This window comes from Chlorocebus sabaeus, chromosome 16 (assembly GCF_047675955.1).
Source record: "Chlorocebus sabaeus isolate Y175 chromosome 16, mChlSab1.0.hap1, whole genome shotgun sequence".
NCBI classification, from domain to species: domain Eukaryota; kingdom Metazoa; phylum Chordata; class Mammalia; order Primates; family Cercopithecidae; genus Chlorocebus; species Chlorocebus sabaeus.
This window is the reverse complement of record NC_132919.1, coordinates 47478794-47503033: the sequence shown is the minus strand read 5'-3', so window position 1 is coordinate 47503033 and position 24240 is coordinate 47478794. Positions and strand designations below refer to the sequence as shown.

Sequence of the window (24240 nt, the reverse complement as noted above, 5' to 3'; positions counted from 1 at the left end):
CTCAGCTACATATCACACTTACCTATGACACTTTACAGATGCATGGGCCCAGACCCCACAGGAGGGTCCGATTCCACAGCCCTGTGTGGGGGACTCCGGGATACTATGTTAAAGGGATTTGCTAGGGTCACAGCCTGGCTTATACAGCCTTCTTTCACACCATACCACTGTGTCTTTCTAAAGAAAACGAGTTTAAAGCAAAACTGTCTCAATTACCCTGTAATATGTAAGGCATTCTGAGAAGTCCCCTAACTATAAATCCTTTCCTAATACATCGGCTGCTGCTGAAGATTAAGTCCAGGCCCCTTGTGATCTCCAGGCTTTCATGCCTGCACCGAGTCTGAGGGATCAGGTGCTGGTTAAGGAAGAGCCAGAGGGCTGAAGCACTCTCTCTCCACTAGTCTGAAAGATAGTTCTTCCACAAGGGTGACACTGCAGACTACTGTTCCAGTGATGAGGCTGGTGCGCCCACCCTGTTCCCCAGGGACTAAAGGGCAGGCAGGGTAAGGTCCTATAAAGACCAGGAATGAGCTGAGCTAGTTATTATATTCTAGGGCATCCAACCTCACTGAACAGATGACTATGCCTTCATCTAGTGAACGGTCCTATTAACATGCCAACTGGGGCAACTTCTACTATCACGTTAGAACCCCACGTTTCTTGAAGGCACAAACAAAACACTGGATGAGACTAAATCTCACCGCACTGAATCTGGATTCACATTGTGCTGCCGCATGATCAGTTTTATAATCATTCTTCCTTCCCGAGTCTTGCCCAAGCAAGTGGATCACAAATAAGCACACTGCGTTGTTAAAATTACATTACAACCTGCCACTTATTCTTGAATAATCTGGCAAATAGTATGCCTTAGTATCATGTGTGGGCTGTTACTCAGGGATCCCACATTTCTCCAAAGCCCTCTTGTCTATTCTTGAATCTCATCTGAACACGTGAGCCAAGCCGACCAGCATGAGTGTTCCCCACTGCTCACCTTCAGCTGGTGCCAAATGGCAACAGTCCTGGCCCTCAGGAATGACATGTGTGATGGGGAAGATTATTGGACTTGCAAATAAAAACCAAGTTCAGATCCCCAGGAACGGTAAAAACAAAACAAAACAAAACACACTAGACCTCATACATGTTCATATACATATTTATATATATTTCATGTACAAAGTTACATTCCGAACCCCAGGGATTCCATAATAGAAATAAATACTGAAATAACTACATTGCTAAATGAGCTTTTTGCTCATAGAAATGAAGCTCAGCCTCTAAGAGACAGCAAGTGGGACATTCTAGAACCCATTTTTCAGATTATAGAGGCAAGTAAAATTCTGATAGAATGTCTTGGACAAAAAATGAATTTGGAACATAAAATGGTTAAGATATATTCAAATATTGAGAAATGTATGACAAATTAATAAAACCTAATCTTTTAAGAGAAAAGACAGACATTTAGTGTTACAGAATAGCATAACCCTGTTAGAAAAGCATTTATGATTTCCACATTTAATTTTCTCTTCTACTCTTCCCATGTTACAAAGTGGGACCAAATGAGTCCCTTTCTGAACATGATCAATTAAGAAGAGCCCCAAATCTGGTTGAGTCCTTTGGTAACGGTCGTAATACTCACAAGGAAATAAATATTCAGTTCCATGGCATTTGCAAGACACATGTTCTTTAGGACAGTTAATCTTATGAGACATCTGTTTTATTTTGTTACTAAGGCAGCCTATGTTAAAGGGTCTAGTCTCAAATGTAGGAAGACCTTTACAATAAATGAACAATACAGTAACTGAAAGAATTGATTTTAGCCTTTTCTATGCAAACACAATCTGAAAAGTTATGTGCTGCATGTTATGCTCAAAATGTTTTACACTCTCCACAAGCTGCAATTAAGAGATTCATTCCTATTTTTAAAATTTAGATCCACATGAGTTAGAGAAAAATACTCTCAAAAGTGAGTTCCTAGAGAACATTATCCCTTTGCCTCACAGAGATTTTAACCCGCATTTAAGAGTAAGTATTAGGTTGAGGCATATGATATTGTCGCTTTTGCAGATCAGCAATGGTTGAACACTGGCAGTTTCATATGGTTCAACCTTGCACATGAACCAAGTGTAACAAAATGAGAAACCTTCAAGTATCCCTTATTTCTTCCAATAGGGGTACACTCTTTTTTTGTACGGTGAGACCAACCCAAAGTACGGAAGCCTCTTCTTTCCCTTGATGTGGTAGCTACAGGCAGTTAGTTACATTCCTTTGCTGCTTGTGAGAGCTTACATTTTGGCATTTTCTTCCAAAAGTTACCACGTTGACCAAAGTAAACATTACAAGAATATGAACTTGTTATTGGGGGAAAGGGGAAGTGAAGCAATCTGTAGAAAATATTTAACCAAAATTACAAACATAAGGACAAGCCTTTAAAGCAAATTATACAGGCATTATTGTCCTCTCTCTCTGGTCCCTGCAGTTAATTAACAGGGCCACAGATAATCTGACATCTTTAGATAAAATAACTACACAGCTATATTACTTAAGTTAAAGCCAGTAAGTTCAAAAAAAGCAATTACAACCATTTTACATGTTTGTATTTTTCATCTTTAACTCCTGATTTCCTAAATTACATTCAGTCATACAAACATGGCTGAACAACAGCAAATGGGATCTGACTCTGGGATGTTTACTTCTTGGGATTAAAATCCCCAAACACTTTGGTGTCTCTTTCTTGTGAATCTATACAACATTTCCAATAAATGTTTAATAATGATTTTTAAAAAGATATTGCCAAAAATGGCTCAGATTTAAGATGAAATAAAAACATAGCAAACAAGCTATGGAAAAGTAGCCTACGTTTTGGTGCCCTGAAAAAAAGTGACTAAGTAGCTCAAGCAAAAAATTATTCTTTTAATACAGCTTTTACCAAACAGTTTTAATACATGAGTGGCTACAATTTTATTGTATACACAATGTGCTTATAGTCACATGTGGCCCAATGGATCCAAATGCCTCCTCTGGCTCATGAAATCCCATATATTTCACCATCTAATCATGTATATGCATAAAAGCCACTGGTATATACTTTTTACAGACATCTTTGTATAATAGTTCAGGAAAAAAAAATCAGTGGTACTTAAGAATAATTAGACAATTTGAGATCTACGTTTGCTTTTTCTTTTCAGTAGTCCTTCTGATGATTAGGGGGCCTTTATCCCATAGGTTTATACTGTTAAAACAGTACATAAAATTACATTTAGCTTTGCTTCGGCTGGGCGTGGGGGCTCACACCTGTAATCCAAGCACTTTGGGAGGCCAAGGCGAGTGGATCATCTGAAGTCAGGAGTTTGAGACCAGCCTGGCCAATGTGGTGAAACTCTGTCTCTACTAAAAATACAAAAATTCGCTGGACATGGTGGCACACACCTGTAATCCCAGATACTTGGGAGACTGAGGCAGGAGAACTACTTGAACCTGGGAGGTGGAGGTTGCAGTGAGCTAAGATCACACCACTGCACTCCAGCCTGGGCAACAGAGCCAGACTCCGTCTCAAAAAAAAAAAAAAAAATTATATTTAGCTTTGCTTAGAGTAATACATAAAAAAGGGTAAATCACACATTTTCAAGAAGCTTGAGAGAGAAAAAATTGCAGCATTGTGGTTTTAAAAAACTTAAGCAAGAAAATCAGTGAAATCCAGACTTTAATCTATTTTTTGCTTGTTTGTCTGTTTTGAGACAGGGTCTTGCTCCATCACCCAGGCTGGAGTGCAGTGGTGCTATCAAGGCTCATTGCAACCTCCACCTCCTGGACCCAGGTGATCCTCCCACCTTAGCCTCCCAAGTAGCTGGGACTACAGGCATGTACCACTACACCCAGCTAATTTATTTTGTTTTGTTTTGTTTTGTTTTTTTGGTAGAGACAGGGTTTTGCCATGTTGCCCAGGCTGGTCTTGAACTCCTGGGCTCAAGCAATCCACTCGCCTCAGCCTCCTAAAGTGTTGGGATTACAGGCGTGAGCCACCATGCCCAACCTATTTTTTTAAATGGGCATTGTGAATGAAAATAAGTAATGTCAACTTTTACTTTATGTGGTATCTTAGCTTTGTCTTCTTCCCCTTAATAGTTTTGAAGATAACCCTTTAAGCTCAAAAGGGCACAAAAGCTAAAATGTTATTCATGTACAAAATACCAAGTATATAGCTGTTCTGCAGTTTGATACAGAACAAAAGAAAATAACTTTTCTAATTAAGTCTCTCATTCTGTACTTAGGCCAGACTCCATCCCACTCAAGTTTTCCTTGTATTAACAGGCTAAGAGCAGTCTAGGAACATTTGGCAAACAGGTACATTTTTCACATGGAAAAAACTCAATCAACATCACCATTCTCTGGTACAAGAAATACAAAACACATTTCCTTTAAAAAATCCTCCCACGATGAAGTATCTTCTAAGCTTCCCAGAGTATGTTTTAAGCTTTATAAATAATACACCTTTCAGACATGTCAGTATGAAAATGAGACTGGTCTCAAAAAAAACCCATCAGAATATTCAGAGAAGTAGGCCTCATAAACTTTAGAGCTCTAATAAGTCAGAAACAGGAAACGTTTATTTAAATAGTGTAGTCTTAATTTCTTTAATATAAAACCCCCCCAAATCTGATGAAAACAAAGTTTTATATACCATATAAACAAGATTTGTCAGATTTGAAAGTGAAAGTTAAAGTAATTTACAGTTAGTTTTTAACCCTCTCGGAACATTTAGATAAATCCTGATAATCCATCTTCTATTAGTGTGTGTCAATTTTACAATATACTGGGGAAAACTCGGCTATTGTATTTAATGGCACAGTTTCATTTATCAAGTGTTTCCCATTAATTCCATTATTAGTGACAGCTAACAAGTGACCCTACCAAATGAAGTGAATGATATTAGACTGTGGCAGAGTAAACCACATCTAGATTGCTTTCTATAACTCACCAGTTTGCAGGAAGTAAACATTCTTTGATTTGTTCATAATACACTGAAGTTCCCTATAACACTGGTGCAGTAAACAGCTGGCTCCTCTGTATTGTTATGGTAGAACGGATTTTGTAATATAAAGTTAACAGGAGAAAATGCTCACACATTATGTGGTGAAACTTATCTCACAAAAGAGCATTAAAGAAAAAGATAGAGGGAAAATAAACCATGCAGAAGAGACGGCTTCCCCATCTCCACCTGTTTCCTGTGGGCTCACTCACTGCCATACATCACTTGCCACACTATCAAGTGACTCCTTTCTGCTTTGGTGACAGAAGGTTCAAGTGGAAGATCCTCTCCAAGAAGTTCTGATTCTCCACCTTCATCACCTGGTGAATGATAAGAAGACTCAAGTTAGGCTGAGCACAGAAAATACAGAACGATGTGAGTCAGATGTAATGCTCGTGGTTAGTCCATGAATAAGATGCCCAAAACTTGTCTGGCTTTCACGGGAGAGTGAACAGTAAAAGAAATACTATGAGTCAGAATCCTCACCCATATTCACCCAAGCCACTACTTGACTTCAGAAAAGGTTAATTCATTTTTCAGACTGTATTTATAAAATCGAGTTCACTATACTATGTTGAAAAGCCATCCCAATATGTCTGCATACTGATGGTACCAGATATGGGAAGCTAAGAAGGCAATTCTGTGTTCGTCCAAAATGAAGAGTCTACTCTCATTTATTTCAAACTAAGAACTGAGAATAGTGTTATAAAATGCGTGAGCACAGATACAGAGCAAACTAAACCCAAATAACTCACACTTATTATCAATGACAGGTGTAACATTCTCCAATTGAAGATAATTGATACAAGCATATGGAAATTAAAATAATCAGCCTGCAGCACTGCAGATGGCAGATTCATCAGCTACTGGGCTTTTCTTCCAATGATTTTCAAGTTTAGGATAGGTTATGAATTAACAGTGCATAATGGAAAAGAAGAAACAGAGGTTGGAGTAGCAGCCAAGATATGGGTTCTTTCGCATGGCAGTTGAGTGAATGTGATCCACGGTGTCCTGATCAGACACTGGCTTCCAAGGCCCAGTGTGGGGTACACCATACTCCTCTCCCCAAGACCCAGTGCAGGGCATTACGATACTTCTCGATACAAGCTTGCATCAACTGTATCTGTTGTCACAGAGCAGGGTTATTTTGGCACAACCCAGTGAAAAGTTGTCTAGTGGAATGGATTCTTCATCAGAATCCTAAAAACATGTACACCACACGATCTAAAGATATATTCCACTGATCTAACAGAATTTTGTAATGTGCCCCATGTGAATTTCAGCTGGATAAAAGAAAATATTGATACCGTTGACTAGAAACAGCAGAAGAGAAAAAACACTAAATATCTGCATTTTTCTCTGCGGGCCAAACTTTCCCTTACCCAGTTCTGTAATGGCCTTTTCACAGCAATATCAAACTAGAGAGAGGAGAACACTCAGGACAAAATCTCATCTCTGAATTGAAACATAACCAGGTGGTTAGAAGGTAAAAAAATTAAGTTTGGCTCTTAAATTTTAAAAAATTTCAATGATAACAAATTAACTGGCTGAGACAAAAGGCTGTTGGCATTTCTTTTCTGAGTTGTTTTGAAGATTTTACTTGTAAGAAAATTATCCTGTCTGCTAGGGTCTCTACAGCTTAAGTTTTAAATTTAAATCATTAAAAATATGGGACTGTTAGAATCAATTTCTCACTGTTAAAATATTACAGGAAATGGAAAAGGAAATGGACCCCCAAAAAAGATCAAATTCAATTTTTTTAAAACAATATATTCACTATTAAAATTAGCCTATGCTAAAGACAAGTTCTGTTTTTCAGGCTGGAAATAACTAGAGATATTGCCAAACCTGGTTAAGCAATTTTTGTTCTATTTTCAGGATCCACAAATGGAAGGAATTTTTAGTGGAAATGGAAAAACCACATAGAGGTTTTATTAACAAACTCCTCAGTATGGTTCCAACTGCCATACTGCACTCCAAGACAAAGTTACAAAAATCACCCCAGCCAAGTGGAGTCCCTAACAATTCCTCTCATAAAAGGGAATTCAACAATAGTCAATTACTCAAAACACTTTGAAAAGACTCCATTCTTGATGACATCCCTGGAATCAATTTTTAAAGTTAACACTAACAGACTTCCCCCCTTAAAAGCGTCAACAAACTTTTTGCATCAGATATTAGTGACACTAATCACATTTGTCACACTGTCATTTAAATGACCCTAATTTTTTGTATTCCTTTACAGAATTCATATCTAAAGTATTTGTTACTGATCTACAACATTATTATATTCTCTCAAACCACCTAGTGCCTTATGTCTGGGAACTTTCTGAAGCACTGAGATTCTAGGTGAGTCCAAGGGATTAGTTTATGTATAGCAAATAAGCCGGGTGTGGTGGCACACACATGTAATCCCAGCACTTTGGGAGGCTGAGGCAGGTGGACTGTTTGAGGCCAGGAGTTTGAGACCAGCTTGGCCAACATGGTGAAACCCTATCTCTACTAAAAATACAAAAATTAACCAGGCGTGGTGGCACATGCCTGAAATCCCAGCTACTTGGGAGGCTGAGGTACGAGAATTGCTTGAACCCGGAAGGTGGAGGTTGCAGCGAGCCAAGATCTTGCCACTGCACTCCAGCCTGGGTGACAGAGTGTGAGACTCTGTCTCAAAAAAGAAAAATTATAGCAAATAAATAAACAAACATATTGGTACAGTGTCTTACAATTTACAAAGCACTACTCTTTTATGAGCATCAATTCTCCATGTTTTCTTTGTGTATCTCTGGCCATTCCTTCTCAGATCCCTCCATAAGCTCTAATAATCTTTAAATGGAGTATGAATTCAGGGTTCTATCCTGGAACCTTTCCTTTTTCTTTCTTATCTTTTTTTGAGATGGAGTCTCACTCTGTCACCCAGGCTGGAGTGCAGTGACACCACATCTTGGCTTACTGCAACCTTCACCTCCCAGGTTCAAGCGATTCTCCTGTCTTAGCCTCCTGAATAGCTGGGATTACAGGTACACGGCATCATGCTCGGCTAATTTTTGTATTTTTATTAGAGACTGGGTTTCGCCACTGGAAACTTTTCTTTTAACTCCCTGGGTGAACTCACCAACCCTCATGGCTTTTAGTACCACTCCACATGGACAGCTCCCAAATCCCTCCCTCCTAAGATAGAGGACCTGTATATTCAGAAGCCCAGTGGAAATTTCCCACCTAAATCACCACTACGCTCTTCAAGATCAACATGACTAGCACTGGACTCCTCTTTCCATCCCTCCAGACCTGCTTCTTCTGTTGACAGTCCTGAGCTCTATGGCCCATTCCTTGTTTCCCCACATCATGGGGAAACATCATGCTTCTTATCGGTTCCCACTGTTACTACCTTTCTTGGATATTCACTTGTTCCCAACTCATTTCCCTACGTCTAGTCTTGAACCTCCTTCACACAACTCTAATCACATTGCTCCTATAGTTCTCTTTTGCTTGAAAGATAAAGTACAATCTTCTTAATCTGGTATGTAAAGGCCTCCCATACTCCGGTCCCTCCCTCCCTTTTGACAAGATATTCATACTTTCTTCTACTCCACGCTCTTGTCATTTTAAAATAGTTTTTCTTGGCCGGGCGCGGTGGCTCAAGCCTGTAATCCCAGCACTTTGGGAGGCCGAGACGGGCGGATCACGAGGTCAGGAGATCGAGACCATCCTGGCTAACACGGTGAAACCCCGTCTCTACTAAAAAATACAAAAAACTAGCCGGGCGAGGTGGCGGGCGCCTGTCGTCCCAGCTACTTGGGAGGCTGAGGCAGGAGAATGGCGTGAACCCGGGAGGCGGAGCTTGCAGTGAGCTGAGATCCGGCCACCGCACTCCAGCCTGGGTGACAGAGCAAGACTCCGTCTCAAAAAAAAAAAAAAAAAAAAGTTTTTCTTCCATTAAGATGGTTTCATATCTCTAAACCTTTGGCCAAGCTACTCTCCTACCTCGGAGTGCCAATCCCTGGTCCTCCCCACCCCATTCCCCAATCTGACCCTCTGGGCTAAGACTGTGCAGCGCTGAGTCACTTCAAGCATCATTTCTTGACTTCCTTCTCTCCCTCCCCTTGGAAAGAACTGACTACTCACCACCAGAGCATCAGCAACATTTTCATTTATTAACATGTCTCTATCTCTGCACTGTTCTATGATCTACTAGATGAAGGCTTTGTCTGATTTGTTTCTGCATCTCCAGTTTAAGACTGACAGGTACACAGTAGGTGCTCAATTGAGCACTATATGTTTAATATAATATATAATAATATAATAACATATTTGTTAAGAAAATGAACAAATGAAGTTGTTTTGACACAAACAACACTTTAAGAAATATTTTTATTTCTCCATTTTGCCAGTTAGAAAACCGAGGCTCTAGGAGGTTGAATGACTTGTCCAAGGCCTTCTGACCCTAAATCTTATGCTTTTCACATAAAACTTAACATTGACCACATCCTGCTATTTCTAATGCTTTCAAACAATACATTTTGGTATGAAAAGAAATACCAAGGGCTGGGTGCGGTGGCTCAGGCTTGTAATCCCAGCTGGGAGGCCAAGGAGGGTGGATTACTTGAGGTCAGGAGTTTGAGACTAGCCTGGCCAACATGGTGAAACCTCATCTCTACTAAAAATACAAAAACTATCCGGGTGTGGTGGTGCATGTCTGTAATTCCGGCTACCTGGGAAGCTGAGGCAGGAGAATCACTTGAACCTCGAGGCAGAGATTGCAGTGAGCTGAGATCACGCCACTGCACTCCAGCCTGGGTGAAAGCGTGAGACTTCATCTCCAAAAAAAAAAAAAAAAAAAAAAGAAGAAACACCAAAAAGAAAAAAACAAAAAACACGAAATTCTTTCCTATGTAAAGAGCTAGAAGAGAACCTTTTATGAATTATTATCAGAGTGGTTTCTTATTTACTTTGGGAGTAAACCCAAGTCATAGCACACAGCGCACACTGAGCTCCCAGAACCAATGACGTACCCATTCGGAAGTCGATGTAGCCCTCTCCTCCACTGATGACAAGCATAGACTTCAAAGGCGTCTGACTACCAGGCTCCTGTGCAGATGGCCCTGCTTTGTCACCTGTCAGATCCGTGCCACTACTGCTACTTTGTGGGCTGATGACTTGACCTGTTTTATACAGAAACAAAAGTGAATATTACTTATCACAGAAGGGAGGCTGTTTTTTTTTTCTTTTTAATATTTGTAGAGTTAAACAAAAAGGTAAATATATTCTAATAACCAAATACTGGGGAAGCTAGAAAGCTATCCATGATTAGAAAACATTTATATGAAGATTTTAAGAACCCAATTTGAGGCTGGGCATGGTGGCTCATGCCTTTGAGAGGCCAAAGTGGGAGAATCACTTCAGGCCAGGAGATTGGGACCAGCCTGGCAAATACAGTAAGGCCTCATCTCTACAAAAAGAGTTAGCTGGGTATGGTGGTGTGCGCCTGTAGTCCTGGCTTCTTGGGAGGTTAAGGCAGAAAGATCACTTGAGCCCAGGAGTTCAATGTTGCAGTGAGCTGTGATGCGCCACTGTACTCCAGCCTGGGCGACAGAGCAAGACTTTGTCTCTAAAAAAATAAACAAACAAACAAAAAACCAATTTGAAAATCTAAGTAAAGCAATTTTGTAACAAAGCAGGAATAGGCCCCAAAACCAGTATGAGATATATGCATGGCAAGGTGGGTCTTAGCTGCCTGCCTCAAACTACTTTTTTTTTTTTTTTTTTTTGGAGACGGAGTCTCGCTTTGTTGCTCAGGCTGGAGTGCAGTGGCATGATCTTGGCTCACTGCAACCTCTGCCTCCCGGGTTCAAGTGATTCTCCTGCCTCAAATCCTGAGTGGCTGAGACTACAAGCGCGTGCCACCACGCCCGGCTAATTTTTTGTATTTTCAGTAAAGACAGAGTTTCACTGTGTTAGCCAGGATGGTCTAGATCTCCTGACCTCATGATCTGCCTGCCTCGGCCTCCCAAAGTGCTGGAATTACAGACGTGAGCCACCGCACTGGCCCAAACTATTTTATTATTATTATTTTTTTGAGACAGAGTTTTGCTCTTGTTGCCCAGGTTGGAGTGCAACGGCGCGATCTCGCCTCACTGCAACCTGTGCCTCTGGGGTTCAAGCGATTCTCTTGCCTCAGCCTCCCGAGTAGTTGTGATTACAGGTGCCTGCCACGCCTGGTTAATTTTTGTATTTTAGTAGAGATGGGGTTTCACCATGTTGGTCAGGCTGGTCTCAAAATCGTGACCTCAAGTGATCCACCCACCTAGGCCTCCCAAAGTACTGGGATTACAGGCATGAGTCACCATGCCTGGTCTCTTAAAAATTTTTAATGAAGTCTTGCTATGTTTGCCCAGGCTGGTCTCAAACTCCTGGGCTCAAGTGATCCTCTTGCCTTGACTTCCAAGTTGTGGAATTACAGGTGTGAGCCACCACACGCAGCCTACCTGCTGCAAACAAACTATTATAGTCTATATCTTTTGATCTGAAAGACAGTGGAAAAAGTCTCTCCCTTGAAAAGGAATGTGCTTATTTGTGTAAGAGACTGAGAAAAGTCTTCAACTTAAGCCCTGTGAGTTTGCATTGTCATCATTAACATTTAAACTTATTTCAAATCTATGGCTTTCCTCTCATATTTAAGGAAAGTACAGGTTATTTTTAATTTAGATTATGCAAACACAATTACTAGTAAATGTGCTGTTTGTTTTAAAGTTTAAGTTCTAAGGTAGAATCCTTGAGTGTGAAATAGTAGAAAGAGAGAAACCTTTACTATTCACTCTATGAACAAATGAGCAATCTCTAAGCCATTCCTCTTAGCAAGATTTAATTGTGGGATTTTTTTCCTTGTCAGAATCTGCTGTCCTTTGGTCAAACTACACAGACAGTGCCTCCAGGAGCTAGGTGGACAGTCATTAATGCGACACACTGTAACAAAATTAATGTATGTTGAAAGTGGATAGGATAGTCTGACGTATCCCCACAGGGATTCATTCATGCATTACTCAATTATACTTTGGAAGAAATCAAGCACTGCAGAAATGACTTCTGTTGGTAGACGAGTTAGCTCTGCCACAGCAGCAAGAGCACAGTGGTATTACTGATAAGGCCAACCAGAATGGTTTAATTTTTAGGGCCAACTGGCCCCACAACAACCATGTTGCTAATTCCACTTCTGGATTTATATCCAACAGAAAATTCTTGCACATGCACACAAGAAGGTCCGCTTCAGTACTGTTTTTAATAGTGAAAAAAGAAAGGGAAGAAGCCTAGAGGTCCATCAACAGAAGAATAAATAAAATGTAGCACTTTTATGCAGATATAAGAATATCAGTTAAATGAATAAACTAGACTTTTATGTATGAACATTGATAAATCTCAAAAAATGAGAAGTTGTAGAAGCATACATATGGAGCACAACATTTAACATGTAAAGTCCAAAACCACAAAACAATCATACTTTGTTTACAAATACATTCAAACATAATAAAAATACAAAAACATGGGCAAGAGGATATGCATCAACTTCAAGATAGTGGTTACCAATGGAGAGGAAAAGGAGAGGAGAATGGGATTAGAGAGGGATACAAAGGAGATTTAAAGGGGACTCTGTGATATTTCATTTTTTTTTTTTTTTTTTTTTTAAGCAAGAGAAACACTGTTACCAGCAATCCCATTTCTAGGAAGCAAATGACTACACAAATATATAAAATGTACAAATGAGGTTTCAGAAAGCTCATTATCACTGTTAAGAATAACTGAATAATTGCTTAGGGTAGCCCTTGCCCCATGTACATATAATCATTTACTCTTTGGAAGACCCTTGGGAAAATAAGTATGATGAGTAATTTGACTTGTTAGCTCAGTACCCAGATATTTGGTCAAACACCAGTCTAGATATCATTGTGAGTCTTTTTTAGATGTGATTAACATTTAAAACAATAGACTTTGAGTAAAGCTGATTATGCACCACAGTTTGGGTGGGCCTCATCTAACCAGCTGAAAGCCTTAGGAGAAAAAGACTGAGGAATCCCAAGGAAAGAGAAATGTTGTCTCCAGACTGCTTTCAGATTTGGACTGCAATATCCACTCTTCCCAGGGTCTCTAGCCTGCCAGTCTGCCCTGCAGATTTCAGACCTGCGAGTCCCTACAATTGTGTGACCCAGTTTCTTAGGATGTCTCTCTCCTCACACGCACATACGCACGCATCCTACTGGTTCTGTTTCTCTGGAGAACCCTGACTAATACACTAAGACACTGCTATTTCTACATCACACAGTTAGTTGGTGGGGCAAAATCAGATTTGAACTTTGCCTAGCTCCTAAACTTGCCGCTTATGGGAAAAAAAAAAAGAATTCAAAACATGGGTCCTGCTTAGAGATGGTCAGTAACATCACTTTAGTATTGTCAATGGATAATTTTTCATTTTTCACTGGACATCATCACCACCACCTTTTGTCTGGGTGGTGCTTTGTAGCTCCCAGTAGCATTTTCATTAATTTTCGTAACAAATGAAGTAGGCAGAGCAGATATTAATCACATCCACCTAGGAGTGAGGAAATTAGTCTCTGAGGTTAAGTGACTTGCTCGAGGTTAGTGGCAGAGACACAAGGCCCAGACCCCCAGGCCTCCTAGTCCACTGCTTTTTACTGTTAAGCTGCTAAAGGTACCAGAGTGCATTGTCTCTTCCTCCATGCAGCCTTGATGATAGAAGCTTCTTTCTAGTAATCTCTCTTATTAGGTCAAGACCATTTTTGGCAATCCACGATGATAAAATAATACTACTGCTTTTCAAAAGTAAGCAAGTCTCCTAAAGAAAAATCAACAAATTTGTCTTTGGGGGTGGGAGAGATATTTCAGAATAACTTCATTCAAGTATCCCTATACCACCTTACTCACACCTCCATTGCAGAACTTCCTTCGTATATATTGAAATTACCTGCAATTCGAGTACTTAGCCTTAGACTATTAGGTAGTGGAACCAAGAGATGACAGAAGAGAGACAATTACATGGAACATCTCAACAGAATAATCTAACATACCTGGGACTGCCACAAAGAATTTCACAGCATCCCGGTGCCCATGGAAGCAAAGCTGAGCATGTGCCATTGAACAATAGGGTATAAATGTCCCTGGAGTCACTTTATCACTGTTTTCATCACCATATACGCGGATTACACTTCCAGGACGATTTCCCGGTACACCTGAGGTTTTATTTGCTGCAACAGAAAAACCAAATACCAAATATTTTCCCCTAGAAAATAGTAATGGATGTAAGAGGTTACTGGTTAATCCTTATGATATTATCTAAAAGCTACAGCCAGTTGAGATAAAACAAGGATGGCAATGCCAATTCAAGACAAAGCTGGGAGAAAAAGAGATACAGCATGCTAGTTATTTTTAAGTACCTCAGTAAATGGAGTAGGGGATTTTGCCAGTCTAGCAATAAGTAAGCTTATTTTTTAAACACATCTATTCATTTAAAAGGTAATTTTAGTTAAAAACAAGAAAACAAATTTGAATCTTAGTTGTTTGTTTTGTTTTTAATGCCCATGTTAGAAAACTAAACATTATAAAGTAAATGGGTATATTTTCAAATAAAGTCTTTCTTTATAGTTTATCTTCGGATTTTTCTCCCTCGCAGTAAGAATATTTCCCTTGAGGGGGGTGGTAAAAAGCTGTGCTTACAAGAATCCAGCCACTACAATGAGCAGCTTTTATTGATAGCAGACTGATGGTGTGCTGCGTTACTGTAAAAGACCAGACTCACAAAACATCCCCATTCCATGGGCGAGTAAGTAAATGAAAGAAATATGATCGGTAACAAGAGTAAACGATGTAAATTAATGACAGCTTTAAGAGATGTTTCATGTTTATACTGGAAGGAAAACAAAGTCTGAAAGAAAGTTCAGCTGCAACAAAAGATGATAAATAGACTAAGCTGCTGAGCAGTTTGGTGGCCATGTAAACAAACATTAAAAAAAAAAAAAAAAAAGACACCTGCTGCAATGCAGTGACTGCAAGTGGATGACATTTAGGAACATTCAAGAGGGTATTCTAGAGGAGTGGTAACAGCCTTACAGTGGCTATTAGAAGCCAGGAAGAAGAGCTTGGTTCAGGATCTGCACTTACCCCTCAGCCCCAGTAAACGTCCCTGGTGGAGGATTACAGCTAAAGTGAGAAAGGAGGAAAGGGGACATGGAGAGGTGCATGACAGGGAGGAGAGAATTACTGTGAGCCACCACTCTCAGCGTCTTCTATCTGGCAAAACTGGCACTCAAAGCCTCTAATGAAAATAACAAGATCCCACTTGGCATAATACCAAGTAATACATAAAGTTCTTCCCAAGCCTTCTATAGAATCTCTGCTCAAAAAGGAAAATCTGATTTATGGTAGTTTTTTTTTTTTTTTTTTTTTTTTTTTTTAAATAATAAAGCAACTTTAGTGAATCTAAATCAAAACACTAAGAACTCAATGTGCAGCATTTCCTAAATGCTAAAATTCCTCCTTTATTTCTCTCTCTCTCTCTGTGTTTTTAAAAAGAAATCCTGTTCCAGTAACTATGCTAAAATGAAACTCTTACAAAGAACTGAAATGAACTCTAGGGGATCCTGGAATCTCTTAGGATATAAGGAGAGGTCTAAATATGATTTATAAGTAACTGCAGAAAAGACAGCTGAGATTGAAACCTTGGGTTCTTTTAAAGACTTCTGAAATACCTTCTAGTCTTTCTCCCTCCTCTGGCCTGAAAAAAGGGTGACTCTGAAGTGTATATTTATTAATGTATTTTATAGACTTACAGTATTTGCTTTTAAACCATTCCCTGCCATGAATTTTGCAACACAAAAACATTTACTTAATGGATGATTAATGTAATGGAACATTGTATGAGAAACACACAAGGTATATTTTACTCATAAAAACAATAAATCACATTCTTTTAAAATAGAAGATAGATGGAAAGGCTTGCTGAACTCCTGAGAAACTTCTTCCACAACTTTTTTTAAACTTCAAATAAGACAAATGGAATATACTAAACTACCTGCTAAGGAGATATGAAAAACTAGAACGGATGCTAGGCAGTATTTTTGGACAATGGTATAATAAGGCTTAAGAGAAACGGACTTTAACTTCTATTTCAAAGATGAGATAGGACCATGATTCCTGAACTGTGAAAACGTTTTCACAAGGAAAAACCTTTAATTATGACTACTAGTCTTGATACATGAAAACTTATTTTCCTAGAATTTATAAGTTTCATTGAGTGAAGTAACAATAGCTAGATCTTTGCCATCACTGATTTTCTGAGCTAACACAGATTTGAATTCCAGACATAACTATTTCCTATAATTCTCCTATTTGACCCATGGCAGTTATCTAAAAATATACTTACTTTCTGTCAATGGGATGGAGATAATGACACCATTTCCTGTCCCCACCCACAAACGATTACAAGACACCATAAGAGCTGTGATTCTCACAAAAGAGAAGCCCAGTTTTCCAGTACCTGTAAAGAAAGGAGAGAACACTTTATTGAGAAACTAAAGCAGACAGCGTGTTACATTCCAAGTTCCTTAGAAGTAGCAGGATTACAAAAAAAAAAAAAAAAAAAAAAAAAAAAAGGAAGTAGTAGTAGCAGGATGACACAACACAGAGGAAATGTGACTAGAGTAAGATGGATGTTTCCTGAAGGCTCGTATCAAAGTAAGCTCTTATTGGGGTTTATTGTCTGACAATTCAGGGTTAATGGAAAAAGAAAAGCGTAAAAGTGGGTAATGTAACATTATTAGTTAGGAGAAAAGTACATAGGAAATAGGGTACATCAGGAACTGTGACACAGGATTTCCTCAGGGAACTGTAAAAGCAAACCGACACATAGAACAAAAAACCCCAACAGAAAACAGTGAAACTGGCAGGGCATGGTGGCTCACGTCTGTAAATCCTAGCATTTCAGAGGTCAAGGTGGGATGACTGCTTGATCCCAGGAGTTTGAAACCAACCTGAGCAACATACTGAGACCTAATCTCTACAAAAAGTACAAAAATTAGCCAGGCATGGTGGCACATGCCTGTAGTCTCAGCTATGTGGGAGGCTGAGGTGGGAGGGTCACTGAAGTCCAGGCATTTGAGGCTCTGTGAACTGTGATCCCACCGCTGCACTCCAGCCTGTGCAACAGAGCAAGACTTTGTCTCTAAAAACAAACAAACCCAGAGAAATCAAGGGTCCTTTGATCTTATAAGCTGAAAAAGTTCTGATTTCCCTTAAGTTTATTTGCATAGATAAAAATCTTTGTAAACAAAATCTACATTTTTCCCCCTCATTTGTATATTTAGGCTCTAAAGCAGTTAAAAAATTTTAAGTATTATACACAAATAATTTAGGGAGAACAAATGCATTTTTGTATTTCAAGTTAATTTTTACAGCTGATCTTATGATCTTATTTTCAGTGACTTAAAAGGTAAATTTATTGAACAGGTAATACATTTAAGAAAGACAACATTAGCACTCATAAGTTCTACTTACAAGAACTGAGCGCATGATCGTTGAACTACAGAGTTAGAAGGAGGCTTAATTACCATTCAGCCTAACCTAGGAACGTTTAACCTCCAGTCAAAGTATGTCCCTGAAATTAGCTGGTGTTTGCATATGTGTATACATTTTAGGGAGAAGGCACATAGCTAGAAATAAGGTTTCTGAGGGCAGTAACTAATGGTTGAAAACCACTGGTCCAGTTCAATCATTTTTCATGAAAGGAATCCTTTATGACATTCCTAATAATCATTATAGCACTGGGTCCGGTGCTCAAGATAGAGCAGGGAACAAGACAATGATGGCCCCTGATCTTCATGGGGCTTAGGGTCTGTAGGGGAGAGATTATAAACAAGAATCACATAACACAGGTGCAATCACAATAATGACAAGCCCATGAAGACAAAGTATGACAGGATCTAAATGAAGGTCTTTCCTGAATATGACAGGTAGGCTATGACCTAAAAGCTAAGCAAGTAAAAAGGGACCAAGAAGAACTTCCCAGGTAGATGATACAGCAGCATATGTGAGGACCCTGAAATGGGAAGGAGCTTGTTGAGCTGTGGTTCGGTGTGAGCAAGGAGAGTGTTTGAGAACATGTAAGGTCTCCTGGTCGTGTCACTTCATCTCAAGGCAACAGTGGAGGTGTGTCAAGGTAATATCTGCACCTTGGTTACTAGGCAGAGAACAGACTGGAGTGGCAACAGGGAGCCCAGTTAGGAGGCTGGGGGTAAAAGGATAGTGGTAGAGACAAAGAAGTAACCGATCTAATACAGTTTTAGAGGCAGACTTGAGAGTTCCCAGTGACAGATTAGATGTGGGAAATAAGAGAGGAGGAGTCCAAAATGATCCCAACTTTCCGTCAAGAACAATAAGCGGCCAGGTGCACTGGCTCATGCCTGTAACGCCAGCACTTTGGGAGGCTGAGGTGGGCCAATCACTTGAGCCCTGGAGTTTAAGGCCAGCCTGGGCAACATAGTGAAACCCCATTTCTACAGGAAAAAAAAAAAAAAAAGTAGCCTGGCATGATGGTGCAGGCCTGTCCAGCTACTGGGGAGGCTGAGGTGGGAGATCACTTGAGCCCAGGAAGCCAAGGCTGCAGCCAGCCGTGATGGTGCCACTGCACTCCAGACTAGGCGACAGAGTGAGATCCCGTCTTGAAAAAAAGAAAAGAAAAAAACAAAAAACAGAAAACAAAAAAACGAGGCAGACTGAAACATCTGTCTGATACTTTCAGTGATAAAAGTTCACTATTCCTGAGGTAACTTAATTCATTGGTTCTACCCAGCATTTTAGACTATTTAAAAATAAAAACAAGGACTGGGTGAGGTGGCATGTGCCTACCTACAGTCCCAGCTACTACGGAGGCTGAGGTGAGAGGATCGCTTGAGTCCAGGAGTCCAGGGCTATAGTGTGCTATGACTGCACCTGTGCATAGCCACTGCACTCCATCCTGGGCAACAACGCAAGACCCCATTTCAATAAAGAGATTAGATAGATAGATAGATAGATAGATAGATAGATAGATAGATAGATGGATAGATAGATAAAATAAAACACCCTCTTTGGTAAAGATAAAACATGTTGGAAGCTTACCTAACATTTTGCTTACATAAGGCTCAATGTCCACATCCTGTAGATGTTGATAAGTGTGTGCATGATAGAGACGAAGCGTAGAATCCAAGCGAATGGAGACCCACACGCCGTCCCCCACCCACGCAAGCTGTCGTACTTGGCTCTCCTTCCTGGGATGTGCATCAAAAGATTTCTAGGAGAGATTGTCCAATCACAAAGTTACTTTTGCTACATAGGATTTCATATTTAAAACTGTGCTAATTTGCACAAGTTAGCAGACTATTGAAAGAGAAGTCCAAATACTATATATTAAACATGATTACTCATATACACAACTGTTTTCATCCTAGAATGCAAAACAAAATAAAGAACTAAGAACAGGATATTGGACTTGAGCACTATATAAGATATCACACAGCAATACTAGCATATCCACACTATGTAACAGTGTTCAACAGAAAGATTTTCTTAATTTTTTAAATTTTGAGACAGAGTCTTTGCTCTTGTCACCCAGGCTGGAGTGCAATGGCGCAATCTCAGCTCACTGCAACCTCCCCTTCCTGGGTTCAGGCAATTCTCCTTCCTCAGCCTCCTGAGTAGTGGGATTACAGGCACACACCACTATGCCGGGCTGATTTTTATATTTTTAGTACAGCAGGCTTTCACCATACTGGCCAGGCTGGTCTCAAACTCCTCACCTTAACTGATCTGCCCGCCTCAGCCTTCCAAAGTCCTGGGATTACAAGCATGAGCCACCGCACCTGGCCTAACAGAAAGATTTTATCTCCAGATTTTGTGTTGTTGCAGAGCCCCTGTGTTGAAGTAAAATCACAATTATAATTAATCAGGCTGGGTGCTGGTGGCTCACACCCGTAATCTCAGCACTTTGGGAGGCCGAGGTGGGAGGATCTTTTGAGTCCAGGAGTTTGAGATCAGCCTGGGCAACATGGTGACACCCCAACTCTACTATAAATACAAAAATTAGCTGGGCATAGTGGTGCACACCTGTATTCCCGGCTACTTGGGAGGCTGAGGTGGGAGGACTGCTTGAGCCCAGTAGTTTGAGGTCAGTCTGGGCAACATAGCAAGACCCCGTCTCTACAAAAAAATTAAAGAAAAATTAGCCAGGTGTAATGGTGTGCCTGTGATCTCAGCTACCTGTGAGGCTGAGGCAGGAGGCTTGCTAGAGCCCAGGAGTTTGAGGCTGCAGCGAGTTATGATTGCGCCCCTGTACTCTATCCTGGGTGACAGAGTGAGACCTTGTTTCAAAACAAACAAACAAAAATACCAAAATATAATTAAACTGAAAGGAACCCACACTGCTGTATATGTGTGTGAGGAACAGGCTGAGCATTCCCAATCCAAAAATCTGAAATCTGAAATGCTTTAAAACCCGAAGTGTTTAAGTGCTGATATGATACATAAGCCACCCTGAACACAGTATTTTTTCTACTGCACTAATGGTATATCATATTTTTCACTGTTATAAAGTATACAGGAAACATAAATAAATTTTATGTTTAGACTTTGTGTTCCATGCCCAAGATATTTCATTATTTATGTATATGCAAATATTCCAAAATCTGAAAATAATCCAAAATGTGAAACACTTTTGGTCTCAAGCATTTTGAATAAGGGATACTTAACTTGTGTGTGGATGGATGGATGGATGGATGGATGGATGGATGGATGGATGGATAGATGGATAGACAGCCAGATAGCTAGCTAACTAGATATATATAAACAGATATACAAATAGATAAATATAGAGAGAATTGATATTAAAAAAACAAACAAATGGTTAACTTTGAGACTTCCAGGGAAAGAAATGTGATTTGGGGGAGGGTGAAGGAGAGCTTTCACCTTACAATTTCCTGTATGCTTTTTTTTTTTTTTCTAAACAATTAGAATGCATTTATGTATTGTGGCAAAAAAAAAAAAAAAAAAAAAAAAAAAAAAAAACTGTAAGAAAACAATGCTAGGCTGGATGTAGTGGCTCACGTCTGTAATCCCAACACTTTGGGAGGCCAAGGCGGGCCGATCACGAGGCTGGGAGTTCGAGACCAGCCTGGCCAACATGGTGAAACCCCATCTCTACTAAAAATATTTAAAAAATTAGCCGGGTGTGGTGGCGGGCGCCTGTAATCCCAGCTACTTTGGAGGCAGGAGAATTGCTTGAACCTGGGAAGTGGGGATTGCAGTGAGCCAAGAACGTGCCACTGCACTCCAGCCTGGGTGACAGAGCAAGACTCTGTCTCAGGGAAAAAAAAAAAAAAAAAAAAAAAAAGAAATCAATGCTAGGAGGTTAGGAGGTTTTCATTTTTACAACAAATTCCCAGTGCAATGTTATTTCTGCCTGGGACACATATATGGATGTGCCTGGATTACACATGGGGAGGACAGGGAGGAATCCTCTTCTCAAACAATCCTCATATAACTAAACATATCAAGAACCATGTATTCAAACAAAAACACATACATATCTCTGGATACATACACTAACACACATTTAAACATTCATGTAGAAATCCTCTTTCCTTTTTAAAAAAGCCACTTCTTACCCTCACAGTCAAAAGTGGCAAGAGAGTTAAGTAACACAGAAAGCCTAAGATATTCAAATACATTACTCAAGTGCCCTAAAACACACAGATCCAGAAACAATTTCTAAAGAAGCTGAAAATAATTATAGTCTAATAGTCTTCGGATAATACAGATTCAATAAATATAGAAAACATAGGCTAATAACTTGCCTCTATTTTCATGGCCTTTGGCTGCACCACATAGATTTTGTTCCTATAGCCACACCAGACTTTGTCATGTACCACAGTCATGCAACGGATGGAATGATGAGGCCGTCCAAGGTCTAAGAGGTGATAGTTTGACAAATCCCACTGCCCATCTTTAAAAGAAATAAAAGGTTATAGTAAATGCATACCAACTGTTACTCAATTTCAACACAAGAAACATTGTATTTGTTGTATAATTAAAGTTACTGAAGAAGCACTCAAAGTCCCATGTACTAAGTATATCTTTTATTTGCAGCCTGGGTTCTTTTATTCCATAAGCTGCAAAGTTGGAAGAGACCCTCAAAGATCATCTGCTTCAAACTGCCACCCAGTACTCAGACCCCCTTTAAAACATGCTCACAAAAGCAGGGATGTGATGATAAATCAGTTACAAGTTATCTGTTTATCATAATATATTTAGAATTAGAACAGACTTAAGGTTATTTTGGGAATAATGTCTCTCACTCACGTACATTTTGATATATTTTCTTGGGTAGAAGTTGAGGGCAACTCATCGCTAACACTTTAGGAATTATGCATACTACATTTTCAGTGATAATAGAAATATGAAGGAGAACCAGTCACCAGAACCTTGCTTTGCGTTGTTAGTTTTTGTGAGCACACTGCCTCACAAAGCAGCCATTCCATTTTCAGACAGCTTTAATTGAAAAATACTACCCACACCTAGCTAAAGTCTGTCTTTTTGTATGTAATCACCCATTCGTCTGCAGTTTTGCAGAGTGGAAACAAAAGAATAAATCCAGTCCAAACTTCCTCTTTACAGCCCTATGTCTTCTCTTTTCAAAACCAAGTATCTTTGGCACGTGCTCTGTACCTACCACAGTTTTATAGACCCTTCGTCCTAACTCTGTTTTGTTGATATCCATTGAATATGCTGTCTTTATCTAGCCTAGTAGAGCAGGATTATCACCAGCCTTGTCCTGTATACTTTTTTTTCTTTGAGGCTTAAAGGCATTAAACTCATATTACCTAAAGTCAACCTTTAGGTAATTCTCACTCTTTAGACATGTCTCCCCATTTTGCTCTTCTGAACTCAAATGCAGGACTTTACATTGACACTTACTAAATGTATTTTACTTGTCTTATTCTGTCAATATTATTTTGAATTCAATTTACTAAAACATTCATTGTTTCACTTTTTTTCTAGGCTTTCCCACTTATTAGCTGAGTGGCCATGAAAAAGTGACCAAAATGCTCTGTGTTTCAGTTTCCTCATCTATAAAATGAGGATGGCCATGGAACTTTCTTAATAATTTAACGTAAAGATTAAATATAGATAAAGGGTTGAAAAAGGTAAAATGCAGCCCTCTCGCTCTTTGATGATATGGAGTCATTAATCAGCAATTTTCAGGTACCAATCAATTACAAAAGCACCTGTCATCTACTCCACATTTCCCCAAGCCCAGAAAGATAGGAGATTTTGGGAAAAGTTTTTCTAAAATCCAAATTCAAGGTATCTATGTTTCATAACACTTCCCAGATATACCAATCAAGTGGGTAGAAAATGATGTGTCATTTTTGGTTGACACAAGTACCAAGGAGTTATGGAGGAACACATACTAAATTCCCTCAACTTAATTCATTCAAGGTAAGGTTTCTGATACCACCACCCCTCTATAGATGAAACAATGGTTTTAAAGGGGGAAAAGTAAATAAGGTGACATGAAAATGATTAAACCTTACCCAATTAAAATTATTTAAAACAAAGTCCAAATGTTAAGCGGACACAAATTATTTTTAAAACATAGGACATTAAAATAATACCAAGTTTCTCTGAATTGCATAAGCATATGAATAAAAAACAAATGCCTCCCTATCACATTATTTAAAAGTACAATAAAATGCCCACTGTGGTAAACATATTTTTATTTTCCCTAAGGCATCTGTTAATGTATACCTCCATGCAGGCACTAATATATTTACTGATGTTGTGTATTGTTATTTATTCTTTATCCTACTGAGTATCATTTCTTTAAAACATAAGCCAATCTACTTAAAAATGCTTTGCAAAGCAACAAATTAGCGTCCATGTTATATACACATCACCACTCACCCACTCCTCTGTGAAAGATTGCAAGGGTGCCATCAGCCAGGGCTACTAACACGATTCCCTTCACGTGTCTGCAAACAGGAAAGGGGAGTTCAGAACTCTCCATTCAGGAATACAGAGGGGACCACAGGGTACTGAACTAGTTCAGGGCCTCACAAAGGACCAATCTGTGATGAGTTAAGGAGCTGACACCAGAACATCAATGAACACACCGCTTTCTT

The 24240-nt window shown here is 39.5% G+C and overlaps 1 protein-coding gene across 9 annotated transcripts in view; it reads right to left on the bottom strand.

The window, feature by feature from the left end:
* Positions 1-1137: 1137 nt before the first annotated feature.
* SPAG9 (sperm associated antigen 9) overlaps positions 1138-24240 on the bottom strand; it is a 163073-nt gene continuing 139970 nt past the window's right edge. For 6 of the 9 annotated variants that reach the window (XM_073004939.1, XM_008011452.3, XM_073004941.1 and 3 more), the window contains 8 exons: positions 24023-24090; positions 21913-22061; positions 19184-19355; positions 16452-16565; positions 15191-15229; positions 14101-14277; positions 10036-10185; positions 1138-5346 (listed from right to left, as the gene is read on the bottom strand). In XM_073004939.1, coding sequence (XP_072861040.1) covers positions 5231-5346; positions 10036-10185; positions 14101-14277; positions 15191-15229; positions 16452-16565; positions 19184-19355; positions 21913-22061; positions 24023-24090 — 985 coding nt within the window. In that variant the 3' untranslated portion in view covers positions 1138-5230. The remainder of the gene's footprint in view (positions 5347-10035; positions 10186-14100; positions 14278-15190; positions 15230-16451; positions 16566-19183; positions 19356-21912; positions 22062-24022; positions 24091-24240) is intronic. The other 3 variants (XM_008011451.3, XM_008011453.3, XM_037993226.2) reach the window with 1 other exon arrangement.